The sequence below is a fragment of the Desarmillaria tabescens genome (assembly GCF_030435595.1).
Source record: "Desarmillaria tabescens strain CCBAS 213 chromosome Unknown EV420scaffold_3, whole genome shotgun sequence".
Taxonomy (NCBI): Eukaryota; Fungi; Basidiomycota; class Agaricomycetes; order Agaricales; family Physalacriaceae; genus Desarmillaria; species Desarmillaria tabescens.
Window position 1 is genome coordinate 195,676 of NW_026848302.1, and position 17,033 is coordinate 212,708.

Consider the following 17,033-nt stretch of genomic DNA (forward strand, 5'->3'; position numbering starts at 1 on the left):
TTTTTCGAGAATCTCATCATTTTTGAAAATAGCAATAACATAAAAGGTTCAATGCGGAAGGTTGATATCACTTGGACATGAATCGTATGTCAGGCGCGCCGGAAGTTACAAATGAAGACCAAACCCTGAAAGCAGGAGCACTGCGCCGGCATGTGCTGGAAAAGTCAGTCAGTCAGTCCTTGAAGTCACACTCGGGGTTCCGCCCATTTTTCAGGACCTGAGAGCTTGCAGAAGTTCCTGGTGTTCAGCCCCGGTTCCCAAAGGTTATGACTTATGTAATGTTAGATAGCAGTTCAGAAGAAGAAACTTGGTTGTGGCGGGAGGTGTGAGAGCACCGTTACGGGATATGTATGCTCTTAAATTAAAGTTATCATCTGGTGAGGTGGCCGAGTGGTAGGCTGACCAAGTTACGTGGTGATTATTAACATCTGGTCCGAAAGGGCGTGGGTTCGAGTCCCATCCTCATCAAACCTTTGTTTTTTTAATCTTTCAAAAAATTTCTTCTTTTCCAAATAAAAATTCCGTTATATCAATAATCACACAGTCGGCTCCCTGTCGCCCTGTGAATATCACGCCATAACTGGTTACGGGCCTACAGCGCTTCTAGAAGTCTTTTCCTCATTCCCGAAGTTCAACCGCACTTGATATTCAACATTTTGTATCCTTAGTGATGTTGGGAAACTCGGAAGCTGGACTTACTATAAAACTTCTATGATTGGAACGCGAGAGCGCTGGAGCTCCTTGTCTTCCCCTTCCAGTGTTGTCTATTCCTTCGTAGCACCTAAAATGCCGATGCCACCAAGTAGCCTAACCGCTCGGCCATCTTGCTGGGTAATAGCCACATTCTGTGAAGACGCTCAGATGTCCTTTCATTTCCTAAAGTTCGACTATAGTCTATCGCCTCTCTTGTTCGTCGTTATTCTTGATGAAAATGCGATGTGCCTTATTGTATCGTCCATGCTTCAATTGCATCTCACAGTTATTGGAGCTTGTTACTGTGTCACTACCGTGCAACTACCAGATGCTACGCCCTGGATGGCATTGACGTCTTCGCCTTGCTTTGCCCCAGCCATATTGATATTCAAGATCTGTTCTTGTCATCATCTAAGCTTCGACGACTCAGACTCCCGAGAAAACTTGACCCGGACTTTTGTACTCCGGTTTCGCAGAACTTAAGCCGACTGGTTTGAATACCGGTAAAGCCGCGTACGAGACCAGCAATTAGGACTTGATAACACTGGCGAAACCGCGTGTATTGGCTTCAAGTTCACCTTTCATCAGTGGTACTTATTCGACTCTCGAAGAACCGACTGAAAGAAAACACCTGCTCTGGGCGCAGTCCTGTTTTCGCCGACCCACTTGACAGCAACTGACTTGATTCCGTTGCAACACAACCATCCGTTCAATGAAGTATAGTTGCATTAGTATAGATCATTACATTTTAGTGCTCGTAATATAGAAGCCATCTCGGCCCCATGTCTAGAGATACAAAGTAGTCTAACTAGTGATATGACTCCATCGTGCGACGACGCTCTATTTGGTATGTTCTAAATCGTGATATGCTCATGTCATTAGGCACGCTTTTGCTCTTGTCCGAGCAAGAAAAACAGCAGCGAAAGCTGACGAAAGTATCTGAAGTCGCGTGTCGGGTCTCTTTTATGGGCTAGCCGCATACACGGACCGTCTCCTCAAGACATGTCCCCATTTCCACAATGACTAGAACAAAGAGATTAGCTTGAAAAACGACAGAAACTTGGATAAGACATACCCAAAACACCGGCATCATGAGGAAAGAGACACCAGCGAGTAGGGCAGAGGCTGGACCCAGACCGAGGTTGACGAAGAATGCCCGTCCAAAAAGTGGAAAGACGCTAGCGATGGCGGAACGGAAGAGGTCGTTGCCAGCGAGAACCGATGCGGCGTAGGTAGGGTACGCTGACGTTATATACGTCAGGATACTCTGGAAGGTGAGGTAGATGCCGGGAAGGTAGAGGGCGGCGCCGATTATAGGAGCGATCCAGTGAATGCTCTCCTTCGAGGTGAACCCGAAAATGAGAACACTAGTCGGGATGAAGATGCTCGCAATCAATCCAATCTCCAGGCGGATCTCCGGTGCAATGTCGACGCCTGCAGCTTCAGCTTTGGCAAATCTAGGTGCGATGTGATATTTCTGATAGAAAACGTATGCGGTGTACTGGACGGAAAAAGGTGTCAGCACCAGAAGTTGGTGAAAATAAAAATACTTACAGTGATGGCGCCGGATACAACGAATCCAAGGAATGGCAGGCCGCTGACGCCCAGATTGAAATGGTAGATATCGACGAATACAAGCGGGAAAGCTTCGAACCACAGGTAAAAGATAGCGTCTGATAGAAAAAATGTCGTCAATTAGGTATTCTACCCGGACAGCGTGGGAGTTACTCACAGACAAATCCAAGATAGACGTTTGCGAACATCAAAACTGGCTCCTTGGCAAGGATGAAGGGTCGGATCAACGCATCCTGCATCACTTCACCTAGGGATTCGCCCCCTTTATCCTTCTCGCTTTGGGATCTCAACTCCTGGTTCCCTGTGAGCTTCCTGAGCCGCTGCGCGCGCTTCAACAGGATCGTTGGCTCGTAGGTCTCGGGCAGAAGCAGAAGAAGGAAGATAAGCGCGAAACCGGCGATCCAGATGAGTTCGTACTGAGGCCACCTCCATCCGTTGGCCTGTGCTGCGAATCCTCCGATGACTGGACCAGTAATGGGACCAGCGACAGATCCGAGTGCCCAGATACCCAGCACGTATGGGAATTGATGCTTAGGGTAGATGTCCGCCATGGATGCACCTCCCGTAGCGAGCGCAGGGCTGCCGACAAACCCGGTGAGGAATCGGAACGCTAGAACCGTACTCATGTTTCTGGCGACGGCGACGGGTATCTGGAAGATGACGAATAGGAACAGTGTAGCCATGTACACCGGGTTACGACCTATCCCCGGAAGTTCTTGAAGGGGCGCTAAGAACATGGGGCCGATACCGTATGCTGATTAAGAATATTAAAACCGAGCGGACTGGAATTGGACGCAAAATAACTTACCAAGAATGTACAGCGTGAGACCAAGAGTGGCCATGGTTTGAGAGACATTGAAGTCAGCCATCAGACCAGGAATCGACGGCGTATAGATGGCTGAGCCGATATACACGCTGAAGGTCAAGAAGCTGATGCTAAATGCGACAAAAGCGCGTTTCGCGGGAGACCAATTTCTGGATATAAAAATCAGAAAATGAATTCGATCGTATCAGAAATGAAGCAAACCTTGGATTCTCCTGGTCATCGTCCCCATACCATCCTACTGTGTACGGGTCGGAGCTGAGAGCAATATCGATCTGTTTTTGCTTCTCCGTGTCGATACCCACAGCCAGAGTAGACTCCCTCGTGAGCTGTACTCCCGGTGTCGATGCACCTCTAGACTTTTCTAGATCACCGCATAGTGTTGTCGCGTCAGAATCTGGGGACACGATTGTCGACGGTCTTTGAGATGGAAGGAGGAAATGTGAAGGAACCTCAAAGTCGGGTCGTTGGTCAGCGTAGGGAAAGATACGGCCACTTGAAATGTAGTTGATGACTTGGCCAATGGTCGAGTCGCGGAGGATATCCTGGACCATAGCGATACAAGTCTAGAGGGGAAGGAAAGGAGAGCCGGGGGTGATTGATGCCTTCCTCTCATTTTCAGTCGCTTTTATAGATGCCAGACAATCTTCGGGCCCTGGAAATGATTCAGCCGTTGAAGGTGGATTCTTCATCAAACTCGCGAATGGTTGGTGAGCAAAAATCGGTGATCCCACTGTCGGCAAGTTGGCATTCGTCATCATGCTCGGCGTCTTCCGTGTGGATCGAAAATAGACCTCCTATCTACTCGCTGTCGCCAGGCAGAAATATCATTATGTGAGTCATTATCTGATGAGGAGGGAGATGAAAACGCCAGCTGCAGAAAGTTCGAGAATGACAAACTAGCGCGGACAGCAACTGAACGCTGAGCGAAGTCCTTATGTGATTGCGCTGAACACTACAACTAGAAGAGCTTGGCAGTAGGATGCCGTGTCGGGCGGTATCAAGCAGAGCAAGATGGAGGTAGTAAGAGAAGGATGTGGATGGCCCCTGGGAATTTCGCCGACTATAGCACGTGTTCTTGAGGACGCGTCGTGATCGGAAACAGGTGGGTCAGATCTGACGTTCAAATATTATGCTTTACACTGCGATAACAAGGTTGGGTGTCTTTCTCTTTCTGGTTTTCAATCTGAACTATAATTTAGGTGGTAATTTGAAGGTCGCTGACCCAGGCTGAAAACTGGAACCTTTGGGGAAACACGTGGCAAAAACATCCACTCGTATCACTGCGATGGCAAAACGGCTATGGGCGCCGGGCGGAGACCAGTCAGCGGCGAGGGCGCAGGGCGCACCGCTTATATGATAGAACATGTGGGCGGAATCCACCGTCACAGTACAGCCACAGGTCGTCCACGAACCCCCATGACAAAGCCGTGAACTGTCCAAAGGCGGCTATTTCCTAGTGTACCTATTATCGATCCGGTCCTTAACCAAATCTTGGACGACGCAAAACCCTTCCTTGAATCGATCAGGTTACAAGTTACCGCCCAGGTTCGATCCCGGTTGGGAACCAACAAATGTAATTGAAGAACGACAAGCTGTACCCTCGATTGCCGGTACGCCTCCATGCCATCTATACATTATCTCGTTCACCCCCCCCCCCCCCTTCAACGACATTTTCTTGTATCTGCCGTGCGCCTGAGTGATGACAAACCTGTCATTCTGAAAGAGAGTCGAAATAGGATCACCAGAATTCGAAATATCAGTCTTATTCTCATCACCACCTCTCTCGCTTGACCCACGAAACCATTGCATTCCTATTGTTGAAGTCTTGGAATATGGAAACCATGTAATCCTTGTGCTCCCAATATTACGACACTTTGAGGATCCTCCATTTGATACGGTGGGAGAAGTAGTTGAATGTTTCAGACAAATATTTGAGGTGCATAGCAGTTTATTTTCCTGCTCTTTTTTCATACTAATCGATGGGATACTAGGGAATTCAGTTTATGCACCAGCCTTCGTCGCTCACAAATAAGTCCATCATTCAGAGTGTATTTTATTATCTGACTCTTGGCCCATTGGAGTGATTGCACACTCATGATCATGATGGACTCCACAAAGATGTATCCGAAAGGTCTCATCCTCGAACGGCCTTATTTGATTGCAGTGGTCTCGTTTCCCCAAGTTGCGCATATTACCTCATTGATTTTGGACATGCTCGTCGATACGATCCAGCGGACGGTATCCCCAACGAGCCGATCATCCGGGGAGCAGACAAAACGGCACCTGAACATGTCAAACCTGATGCGTCGTTTGCGTGTAATCCATTCCCTACCGACATACTCGAAGCCGTGACATAGACACACAACTTGGTTTGGGTAGCATAGTTCGTTCGGTGCAACACTCCTTGTTACAAGTTAGTCAACAATCTATCGCCTTACTCTGGAATCCAACTATATCGTATGGATATTTTTATCGCTACGTACAAAAAGAATGCGACATCTGAAAGAACGAAGGAGATAAGAGGATTTATAGTGGACGCTTGAAGGTAGTTATTCACGTTTTGCCGGAAAAGGGCTACCCGAGAGGCTGGGAGTCCGGAAGGTACTATATACACAGTGGGACAGTCCTGTTAAAATACACTTCGTTACAGTGTTATGAGCTATATCCGTTCCGTTCACTGGCATTACCCACATCTTCAAAGCTTCATATATAACGACAGTGAGCCACCGACAAAATTCATTCAGCTCAATTCTCGACGCCAATGCCTATTATCCAAGTTCAAGACCCGTTCGTCCAGATCCTAAGTGCTCAGTGACGACTAAGTTTTGACCAGTGACCAATGTCCACTACACAACCCTAAAACCCCACCTCAGACCTGGGGCCTGGGCCCAGGGCCCCACGCCGCACGGTGACAACGTCAACAAAAAGTCCACGAAAGATCTAGACATAAATGTCGGTAGCAGGAATCGAACCTGCGGCTCTTCGGATTTGCATACCACAACGAAGTGATTTAACCCCTAATCGATACCGACCTAACAATCAGTTGTCATCGAGTCTAGGTATCTATCCGTGTAATCAGCCAGCTGAAGAATTGTATTTCTACCAAATCCAAAGTTATTCAATGCAATATACACACAACCACTCTCTTCAAACGCATCTTCCACAAGAAAGCAAGACTAATGATACAGATCGCAGATGTAACGAGTAACAACGAGAAGATGAATCCATGAAGATCGATAAATAATGCAAATATGGACCCAAAGTAACGAATGGTATACAATAATACACTGAGGACGAAAGCTTGAATGAAAAACCGGCGTCTAACATCATACAAGTGTCCGCCCCTCAACACGGTAAAAGAAAAAAGGAAGTACCTGGAAAAAGATGTTCCAATGATGTTTGATATTTCGTGGGCATGGGAAAAAAAAACTCTAAGCAAACGATAGCGAAAACAGAGCGATAGACGTATATGTACACGTGTGATTTATTTACACGGCGTGCAAAGCGTGGGAGGATCCAAAAGGTGGAACGAGTGGCCGAGAGATCTATATTTTTTTTTTCAGGTCCTAGCGCGTCTGATATGGATGGCGGCCTTTTTGTGCGCGTGAAATGGAGGTGGGCGGGATAGGTGGTCGGTGATGAGGATGGTAAAGGGGAGAGGATAGGGAGGTATGAAAGAGTGTGGAGAGATCATGGTATAGGTACAGAATGAGGGGAATGGACCACGGACAAGATAAAGCGGAAGCGAAAGGAACGGAGGCACGGGCGACTGGAAACTCTACATGGAGGGAAGGATAACGCATGAGTCCGATAGGTGAATGTCCAAAAAAACAAGCCAAAAGGAAGAGAAAGAATGAAGAGGACAGCAAAGGAATAAATTCGGAGAATATTCCTTTCGTGAAGACGCCGCCACAGGCAGGATACGCATTACGCTATATCCCGTCTCGACCCAAGTTCCCAATATTTTGCATCCCTCCCCCGCCGACCAGTCCACTCCCGCTCCTCGGCCGGCCAATTAAGTCCTGGGGCACCCCCCAAGAATTTGGTCCAGGCCCCTGATAATACCCTCCTCCACCTTGAGAGTAGCTGTGCTGATGACCCAGGGGAGCCGAGTCACTCCGTGCCCTCGTCGAGAACTTTTTCGAATTACGAACATTCACTACCTCTTCAGGGATGGTGTGTGGCGGAGCGGACAGAATACCTCCGGGTGAATGGGCGCCGGCACTACCCATACCACCGCTTGAAATACCCCCGCCCATCCCCACGCCCAATAAACTTGAAGACGTATCAATCCGTGGACGTTTGCGGTCACCACCACCAGGGTGAGCGGAATACTGCAACATTGGGGGTGGAGCAGGGGACGTGATATATATTCCGGGGTTAGACGAGGGGAGAGAAGAGTGTGGATGAGGCGAAATGGAGGACATATGGTTATGGTTATGATTGTGGTTGGAGAAATGTTGGGGCGGGTTTGGCGAGGACGGCGACGGCGAGTCGGATAACTCCGCTGGAAATTGAGGGACTGTGAATTTGGGTCAGTAAGCGGGATAAGGGCATTGCGAATAACAAGGGGAAATGTTTTTAAAAGATAGGAACACCAATAACAGTCGCCAAAGAGGTAGAATGATGAAGGGACAGAGGAATACGTAACGAGCAGCAAAAACGTGCATCAAGATGCGGAAGACAAAGTCGAGCTTCGTAGATGCGCGACAAGAAAATTGAGTTATGCGAGCAGAGGGGGCGGGTCACAGGCAGAAGCAAAGAGACGTGTGAACCGGGTGAACTAAGGCAGAAGAGGCAAGGTACAGAAGGCGCAAATTTGAATGCAAAGAAAGGCGGCAAAAGTAGACGCTCGCGGAAAGGACGCCGGAACCATGAGGAAAGCAGCAGCAAACCAGGTATTGTATGAACGGCACGTGCCATAGGAATACAAAAAACCTGTCCAGCAGAGATGCGGAACGGAACACGTAAACTGAAAGAGAAGGCCAGACAAGGTCCCAATAACTGGGAATGAAGAAAGCAAGGATAGCAAGAACGGATGCAATAAAGAAGAATAACAATTGAAATAGGGCTGAGAAGGGTAAAGGTAGCAAAAACATCCGCATATATGCGCAGCGCAGGAGAACACATGGAGAAGCAGAAGGGAAAGATAACACAAGTATGCGAGGAGGCGCAGAAAACATACGATAAACATATGGAGGTAACTGGCAACAGAGGAGAGGTCAAAGATTTCGGGACGACGTTGCTTTGGCGTAGGGGATAAAGCGCGCGGAAAACGAGGCGAAAAGTGGGGGGCGAGAAAGGACGGAGCAAGGCAGGACGCGAGGATACACAACGGGGACGTGTAAAATGGAACTGGCGGATACGTTGAAGAAGAAGTAGAAGAGAGAGAAAGCAAAAACGAAAGAAAGCCAAAATGAAGGAGATGTACTCACGACTACCAGGGAAACCTTTGCCAACGAAATCCCATAATCTTGCGACGACGTTGGTGAGTCGCTCGACTTTGCGACGCTCGTGAACAAGGGCGTCCCACATACGACGGTTATCGTCGCGCATGCCTGCAAGTTGAGCGGCGACCTGAAGAAAAGGAGTGATGAGATGATAATCCGAGGAGGAGAATAAATGCCATGGAAAATCCCGGCACGAAGGCGAAAAGAACGCGGCAATGGAAGAATACCCACCTCCCCTGGTAGCTCGACTCTATGCTTCGCGCCTAAATCGGGCTCTAGTGCTTTGCGCTTGATTTCATCGAGCAAGTCGGGACGTCCCCGTAGAAACTTGTGGTGCGAGAATTCCCAAGTCTGAGAGTCGGTAGAGGTACGTTGTGCACGAGGCGTACGGTTGATTTTGTGGAAGCCATACATGTTGAGCTGTCGTACGAACGACGAGAACTACGTTTATGGTGTCAAGTGCTGTTGCTACCATCAGATATTTCAGTGGCACGCACGTTATTATGTTTGAAGTGGCTGCCTAGGATGCTCCGGCTGAACTCTCCCACATTTGACACGACAAACGACGTCCCGAGTTCAGTCCACGCAATAAAATGCGCGGATTTAGGGTCTGAAATCATCCTAATAGACTTAGCATTGAGAATAGCATTTGGGGGGAGGAAAAGGAGCACGTACTGGTACAACTTGGTCACAAAGTTGTTGGTCGGCATTGGCTTGCCCAGAACGCCAATGGTCGCTGATCCAGGTGGTCCTTCTGTTGGTGACGGTTCCATGTCCTGATCCTGGTCGTCGTCTGTTGGAGGCGGTGTGGTGCTGCTAGTAAAAGAGCGTTTTCTTTCAGTTCGCTGATGAGACGGTGCTGGAGAGGCTGGCGATGAGCCGACAGAAAGCGACGAGAGATTAAGCGACAAGGTTTCCCTGCCGTTTTGCTGTTGCTGTGTCGAAGTAGGGGTATTGCTGTTAGAGCTGGACGTCGGAAACGGGGGGTAAGCCTGGTTAGGCTGGTCAATAGACGAGGCGGGCGGGGAAGGGAAAAATGGGTAATCCATCGACGGCGGTGGATGGAGAGAAGGAGGGTTGTTTGCGAGTGTGTGATGGGATAATACGAGCCGGGGGTCCGGTGCTTTTTGCCGGCGGGATTTATTTTCTTATCCTCCTGCATCATTGCTTGATGTCGCCCATGCGGTCCGTCTTCGAGCACGCAATACGTTATTTGGGTTTCTTCTCCGTCCTCTTAACAAGGAATTCAAGGATTATTATTATTTTCTTATCTGGTCACCGTTCGCTGTTTGGCTCAGGGGATCTAGCATGACAGGCACTGCTACACGTGCCTTGCTTCCATCGGCTTTTGCCTCCGGTCCCTCGTGGCTTCTGTCAGGGCGCTTACCTACCCGCGCGTGGCCTGCGCCGTTACGACCGTATACGTATATACACGTCGACAAAATTTGCTGGGAGCCACCCTTTTTATCAATTTTCGGTGTAGTCTGTATAGCCAAATCAAAGCAAGCTCTGGCCGCGTCTAAACCGCCTTTGAACTTTCCTCCGTTCCGCAGTTGACCTCCCATGCGACACGCTCGCGCTTTACCTCTCACCCTTACTTCTCGCTCTCTATCTTACCTCCGATTCACCAGCATTCTTATGCACCACTCTCACGCGTTTTCAATTCTTACCCTTCCGCTCTCTTTTTTGCCCATCATTTTTTCGCGTCCCATTCCCACCGTTACGAGTCCAGATCCATCACGTTCATATCCAGATTTCAAAGCTATTTGCAAAACTCGCGTACCGGCTAACTCAGTCACAAAGACAGATCCGTCATTTGACTGATTCTTCGGACTCGAATGGTACCGCGACGCCACTATAAAATATTGCACCAACATCGATTACACCATTTCAACAGACGGTGAACTCGAACGTGTACAATAATAAAACAAGGTACTCGTCTATCGTAATTTTTAACCAATTTCTTACGGCAACTTCAAGACCTTCATTATACCACGACTCAGGTGAACCCTGACAGCACCCGCTACGTTATCCTCACGGACACTCTACCCGCGAACATACAGGACGGCACCGAGGCCTACTAATAGCCTACTGCCGCCCCAGTCGTAGACAGTCGCGCTTTTGTAGGGGCCGTACAATCTCCCAATTGGTCCGACATATCCGTAATACTCCTCCGTAAAATAGACGTCATTAAATCACTTCGTATTGGCGCAGTTTCTCCAGTGAAGACAAATATAAAACGTCATAACGGTGGTAAAAGACAGACATCGACCTTGGCATTCGATTGCCCCAGAGGTGGGACACCTTCAAACTAACTTGTAATGCCGAGCCTTTTCCGGGCCTTCACCTCTTCTCCGACACGGGCAAGTCAAATTCATTTCTCCCTCCAAATAGCGCGAAGTCATAAAACAGGAGTCTACTGGCTATTAGATCACCTCGATTTATCGTTGTAATAACTGAGGACCAGATGATTGTAAAGTTACACGCACTATTCAGTGCGGCCTATTAAACCGCTGAGGGTTTTGACATGAATCTAAGCGCCTCCCCCAATTATCTGCTCATCCATCGTTTCAAAAGAGACGCCCGAACCATTTGAATTGTATTCCAGAAAAATTGCGGGTTGATCGAAGAATTAGAGTCTATCGCAAGGGCGGTGCCAAGTTTACAACCACTCACACTACCGATTGTTCCATGGGAAAGGCCACCTCTTAATAGACACCATCAATATCTGGTCTTCAAGGCTCCAACTGTTGCAGCCCCTGCAATAAATATAACTTGCCATTGTAACTCGTTATCCCAGGCTCTCGGAGGTATCATGATTCTTTGGAGACATCAATCCTAGGACAGTGCACCCAAGCCGTCGGCGCTGAACTCAAACAGTTCTATTCAAACATCAAGGGCAAAGGGAGATCTATCATGGGCACAGATTCCCATCCTATTGGTTAACGGGAACTAGTGTCGCTACGGTCCTGACAAACGGTAGTCAGTAACAATGCCATGGCACCTATCCAACGATCAGTCTCCTTTCCAACTCCTCTAAAAAAGACACTCGGAGATAGGGTAGTCAGACGAACGCTCTTGTCAACGACTGCGACGACACCTCAGCAAATGAACTTTTGAACCTCACTTCTTCCCGCCATATGCGGTGGCACATTTTGAAGTTCAATTGATGGACAGGACATCTGGACCCAGATTACTGAATCAGATTCGGAAAACAAACAGTTAGACGGATTAGAATTGATACTGAGAATCATCTCCGACCTCGGCCCTGTTCTATAGGTTTCTCCCGCTGTAAAAGCATCAGGAATTCCAATACAATACCGCTACTGTTTCCGCATCATAACACAACGGATGGCCCCAAGTTACCGAACAGGCAAACTGTAAACATTGCACCAGATGACTCGGCATTCCAGCCAATGATTGTTCAACTTAAAGTTCTGCACTAGCCATCCGGCCCCCAAAAAGAATGCCCGAATGAAGAATCAAAAAGCGGCAGGATCCAAGTTACCGAATACAAATGATCATTTGTATCTCCAATTGCTTGTACCCGATCATTTCAGTAGCAATGAATAGGTCCAGCACCTGATTTCGGTGGATTTTACGGACAAAGACCACGTATCCCGGCCACAACTGCCGAAGCTACAAACCCTCCCCTCGACTTGAAAGCAGCTCATAATTGTAAATTATTCCAGGGCCAAGCCAGACCGTAAATGTTTACTCACACATTTCAAAATCGTAAACTCAAACCCACGCGGTTCCCAGTACGCGATCTCCTCAATCGTAAATGATCATCACCGACACATGCGGCTCCGAGTCCTGATAAGTTCAGTCACGAGAGATGAATAAAATAATAACCAAGCGTAACATCTCCCACGTGAAGAATAGAACTCACCCAAGAAATTATATAGTCCGAACCATATGAGCAGCGGATTTTCAATGCGCTGAGATAAAGTCTAGTATAGCTCGATCAATGTTTTCAGGAGATTTAAATTCTACCAATGTCGCACGCTGGCCTTCTTATCCATACTCGGATTATTACGCGGCAATTGTATCACCAGCTTTCCGCCAAACAAGTGAGGATACCCTGATGTTTAGATCAATGGTGTGAGCGTACGGTCGGACTCGGAAAACTTTAAAGGCTAGACCCAGCACTGATCAAGTCTTCCATCTACGTCAGCAGTTCAGAATTGTGGGCGGGAATCTAGTCACAAGGCTCAAAAGGAAGTCGACGGTGGCTTAAACAACTCGCTCCAGACGGCAGGTCCAGCCTGAAGCACACCCCAGATAGAGCCTCCAAGTCGGCGTACGGTCACGAAATGGAAGAGATCAAGCACACAAACAACCGACAGACACAGGAACGTACTAGTATAGCCAGCCATTGATTTACCTAAGGGGCGTTTTCGAATTTGAGTGAAGCGAGAACAAAAGTCGACGGCGGCCCTTCAAGCTTCACCGATCGACCTTACAGGGGTTTTGATGATCTTTTGCTGCGTAGGGCGCCTGATGAAGCGAACCGGGCGCCGAGGGATTGGCTCTAGGAAAGGATTTCCCATCGACATATATCCGTGTGATCCAACCTGGCAAGGGGCAAAAAAACTATAAGATTCCTGAATACTGACGCAAGAACTCAGGTCCAGGGCCGAGAAATGGCTGTGAATGTACGTGAGTGTCGAAGGACATCTGTTTATGTGGCGTTGCTTCCGGGACAAACGCTCTACGATGAAAAGGTAATAAGCAGGAAAATCAGCGGCGTACGGATCATCGGTCCGTATACTGTAATACCAGCACGTGACTGACGCGGACTTGACAAATCAGGACAAATCTCCTTGCACGTCACCATAATCGTGATAACGGTAACGAAATGCTGAGACGATGCTGGCGCAGTCGGCCCAACCAAATATGGGGTAATCTCCGATGGAAATATCCGATATTTTGTGCAGGTTCGTACGCTGATCTGCAGTACATGCCTGGGGTCACTGTTAACCGAGACGCGGTGTAGGCTCTGGTGATCTTTGAAGGCACAGGTGCACGGTCAGTGGTTTTTGTAGGAGTATGGTGGTCTTTATTCTAGCTTTGCTCTATCATTTTTGCTTATTTATCCGGGCAGGACTATGCAATTTTTTGTTTCAGGTCAAGACAGAAATGTCATTCTAACGGTATCCACGGTGTCTCCATCTCTAGCAAAACTCCAAGCCCCAAAAGTTGCTGATCGGACAGCGCCAAAGGAGGACGAGGGATCCTCCACTGCGAACTGCGGTCGCTTAATGTGTCGCCAAGTCTATCTTGACGCGCAGGCTTTTCTCCGTCTCTATCCGGAGGTGAATCCATGACTCTCCCTCCAACGTAAGTTTCCTCACCGCTCAATTACAAGAAAGCCTTCGACTTTCCCGTTTGGAGGTGTTTAGCTGCGGAAACGTTGAGAAAAGACGACCTCTGCTAAAAACCAAGAAAATGCTGAATAGCTCATATTGCAAATTGTGTACCCCGATCGGAGGAACTCAAGTATGGCCGTGGTCTATGTAACCCTTACACTCCATACTAACGCGTCCCCAAGACTCGGAGTTCGCCAGCTCCGCTCGCGGATATCTACCATCTAGGCCAATAACAGTGTAGTTTCAGACATTGACCAATATGGTCCTCCCGTCACAAACGGATTTCTACCAAGAAGCAACGGATCAGGACTCTGATCTCGTCCATGCTCTCCGACTGTGGGGATGATATTTTTGTTTCCATTTGCTCAGCCGGGACAGCACAACTTATGGGAAACCACCTAATAAACATCTTGCAAGGCTCCGCATGGGAACAGAGAGGATATGTGTAGAGGACCGGCCTCGGTGGCGATGAATTCCACCAATGAAAGGACGGGATTGCACTTGAACGCAATGACGGCAGCGGCGGAGCCTGTGCGAGTCTGTGCCTCTCGAAGTAGTTTTGCTTCTTGCCAACGCGCTTCTGCTGACTTATCGCCTATGGCACTTGCCTTTATCGTCTTTTTCAGTATGTCTATCTCCCTTCTCCTTATTCTGTGCCTTGATCATGATGAACTGATTCTATATTAGCAGGTGCTTTTCACCTGGGAACACGTACCCGTGATGGACCAAACATCCCCTAGAGTCGACCACCTAAAATTATGAACAGCTTTTTTTTTCGCCTGCCCTTTATACTATACATTTTCATAAACTCTGACGCCACGCCTAGCTTCCGACTAGCCACCGCATGGTTGTGCCAATTCAAATTTGTGGCAAAAACTCGCGAAAACCTTGTATTTTTGTCGATGAATATCAACTATGTACGTTATGTGACGTTTAGCTCTCTCGAAAACTGGATGATCTACAGCTTTGCAACCGACACGTCGCGTCGGACTACTCTCAGGCCCGGATCCTGGGCGCTGGATCTGAATTGCCGAACAGGTGAAGGTCATTTCAAATTCTTCCTTCCCGTCGAATCGTTCCCGTCATACTGAAGTGTTTTGGAGGCGGGGTAGCCCGCCTCTGTGTTCCAGCATTTCTTTCAAATAAGGCGGAATGCTTTCTTAGTGGTCCCTCTAGTAGCTAGCTCAAGGGACGTTTTAGCCCAGGATCTTCATTTTGTACTAGTGTATAGACTTGTTTGAGCATGGCGTGTGTACAATTTCCATAATAATTAGAGCCTGGGGCTAGTCTTCGGTGTGCACATGAGTCCGCGACAGAGTCTTGTACCTTTCATTGAGGTCGACTAAGGAAAGTGGCCTATATGTGTACGAACAGACACGAATAAGAGTCGAGGTTCCGATCATCATCCCACGACGCGCTTGTACATTTTTTAACTGGCTACGAAGCGCCCGCTGGGACCTGAGAATGCGACCCAACCTTTAGAAAGCACAAGACTCATCCTTCCTCCACTTGAGTTCTTTCATTCCGGTGCTAGTAAGCCTTCGAGTCCTCGTAAGTTGCAAGGCATTTTTTGCCGTTTTGATTGCCAAAAGATGTATAAAAGTTAGAGTACCATGAGTAAGGCTACACGATAGTACATACGCTTGTCTAAGAATGCAAGGGGTGCGAATCATTATCTAGCAATATACAACGATCAAAATAGTACTACGAACCCTGTGCGCATTCGGTCTAAACCGGACGGGTTGAGCTACTGAAAATGAGGAACTTTTGATGTCATTATCCTCAAGGCTGTTGTCACAATCGTACACAGTCAACAGCTGTGTATGTGGGTCAACTGCTCCCTCAGCACGTAGCCCCACTTTCACAGCCCCTGTATCAAAAATTAAGTCACTTGGCTATCGGTGAGAATCGTGTAAGTTACACACGCAAAACACCGGCTTACCAGCGAGGGCAGAGCCTGGACCCAGACCAAGGTTGACAAAGAATGCACGTCCGAACAGCGGGGAGACGCTTGCGATTGTGGAACGAAAGAGATTATTACCGGCGAGTGCGGATGCGGATGATAGACAGGGTGTACCCATATTATATGTGAGAATGCTCTGAAAGGTAAGGCGGATGCTAGATGCCGAAGGCAGTTCTGATAACGGGAACAATCCAGAGAATGCTTTCCTTGTACGTGAATCTGAAAATGAGGTTATGATGAAAATACTGGCGATCAGCCCCGGGATCTCGACGCTACTTCCCTGTGCGCTGTCAATGCCCTCAGAAAGCAGCCCTGGAAAATCGCAGTCCAATGCGGTATTTCTGATAGAAGAGGTATGCAGTGTACTAAAGAAGGCCAGTGGGCGGTGGCATTTGCGAAACATTAAATGAAGGTACTAACTTTAATTGTACTAGACACAACGCACACCAGTAAAGGCAGACCACTGACGCCGGTATTGAACTTATACATTGTCGGTGAAGACCACTGGGAAGGCCTCCAACTACAAGCAGAAGATTGCGCTACATAGAATATCTGTCAACCATACATTGGACAGACACGATACATAGGGTTTTACTCACATACGAAACCAAGGTCGGCATTCGTGGGTATGGGAATAGGCTCCTTGGCAAGAATGTGTGAAGTATCAGTGCCTCCTGCATGATGCCCGCAATCGACTCCCATTTAATTCTTCTCGCTGTAGGACCGCAACTGCTGATTGTCCGTCATCTTCCTCGGTCACTGTGCTCGCTTCAACAGAATTGTTGACTTGTAACTTTTGATTCCAGGGATACATAGCAGGACGGAAATAGTCACAGGGCCCGCGGTCCAGATGGGCTCGTATTGAGACCACCGCTCTTCGTTCGTTTGAGTTGTAAGTTCGCTGACGACGAGACCAGTGATAAGGCCCTCTGATAGACGGTCCCAACTGCCAAGGTTGTCGGAACGTGCGCGAACGGGTACATAGCATAACCGCCCGCTACGGACCACCTCCCACAACGAGAGCACGGCTGCCAGCAAACCTGTCCAGGAAGTCGAATGCAAGAAACACGTTGCTTTCTCCGTAGCGACGGGTGTCTGGGAGACGAAGAACGGGGAAAGTGTCGCCATGAAGACCAGACAGCGCCCATGACAAA

The 17,033-nt window shown here is 48.3% G+C and overlaps 3 protein-coding genes and 2 non-coding genes across 5 annotated transcripts; 1 reads left to right on the forward strand and 4 right to left on the reverse strand.

Annotated features, from left to right (window-relative positions):
• Positions 1 to 376: 376 nt before the first annotated feature.
• On the forward strand, positions 377 to 468 carry EV420DRAFT_t43. The gene has a single exon. It is a non-coding gene; the product is annotated as a tRNA-OTHER (tRNA).
• A 1,188-nt stretch (positions 469 to 1,656) lies between these two features.
• EV420DRAFT_1626321 (major facilitator superfamily domain-containing protein) lies at positions 1,657 to 4,132 on the reverse strand (the record flags this gene model as incomplete). The annotated part of the gene is made up of 6 exons (XM_060476005.1): positions 3,296 to 4,132; positions 3,077 to 3,243; positions 2,426 to 3,022; positions 2,248 to 2,366; positions 1,769 to 2,170; positions 1,657 to 1,716 (listed from the first exon to the last, which is right to left on the reverse strand). The coding sequence occupies exons 1-6, from the start codon at positions 3,643 to 3,645 to the stop codon at positions 1,657 to 1,659; spliced, it is 1,695 nt and encodes a 564-aa protein (XP_060337354.1). The 5' UTR covers positions 3,646 to 4,132.
• A 1,913-nt stretch (positions 4,133 to 6,045) lies between these two features.
• EV420DRAFT_t55 lies at positions 6,046 to 6,126 on the reverse strand. Its single transcript has one exon. It is a non-coding gene; the product is annotated as a tRNA-His (tRNA).
• Positions 6,127 to 6,768: 642 nt separating this feature from the next.
• EV420DRAFT_647105 (HSF-type DNA-binding-domain-containing protein) lies at positions 6,769 to 9,645 on the reverse strand. The gene is made up of 5 exons (XM_060482910.1): positions 9,220 to 9,645; positions 9,042 to 9,165; positions 8,776 to 8,985; positions 8,530 to 8,671; positions 6,769 to 7,616 (listed from the first exon to the last, which is right to left on the reverse strand). Exons 1-5 carry the CDS (start codon positions 9,591 to 9,593, stop codon positions 7,027 to 7,029), a joined length of 1,440 nt encoding a protein of 479 aa, XP_060337355.1. The 5' UTR covers positions 9,594 to 9,645; the 3' UTR covers positions 6,769 to 7,026.
• A 5,801-nt stretch (positions 9,646 to 15,446) lies between these two features.
• On the reverse strand, positions 15,447 to 17,007 carry EV420DRAFT_1474202 (uncharacterized protein; the record flags this gene model as incomplete). Its single annotated transcript, XM_060469192.1, has 6 exons — positions 15,447 to 15,539; positions 15,629 to 15,786; positions 15,859 to 16,220; positions 16,325 to 16,418; positions 16,479 to 16,553; positions 16,674 to 17,007. 6 exons carry the CDS (start codon positions 17,005 to 17,007, stop codon positions 15,447 to 15,449), a joined length of 1,116 nt encoding a protein of 371 aa, XP_060337356.1.
• Between the last annotated feature and the right edge of the window lie 26 nt (positions 17,008 to 17,033).

Bases quoted from the DNA above. Each gene is read 5' to 3' on its own strand.
- EV420DRAFT_647105 (XM_060482910.1), bottom strand. From the start codon at position 9,593: ATGGATTACCCATTTTTCCCTTCCCCGCCCGCCTCGTCTATTGACCAG. The intron at 9,166-9,219 runs GTACGTGCTCCT...TAAGTCTATTAG, and splicing joins TTTGTGACCAAGTTGTACCA to GATGATTTCAGACCCTAAAT. The intron at 7,617-8,529 runs GTGAGTACATCT...CCAAATTCACAG, and splicing joins CAAAGGTTTCCCTGGTAGTC to TCCCTCAATTTCCAGCGGAG.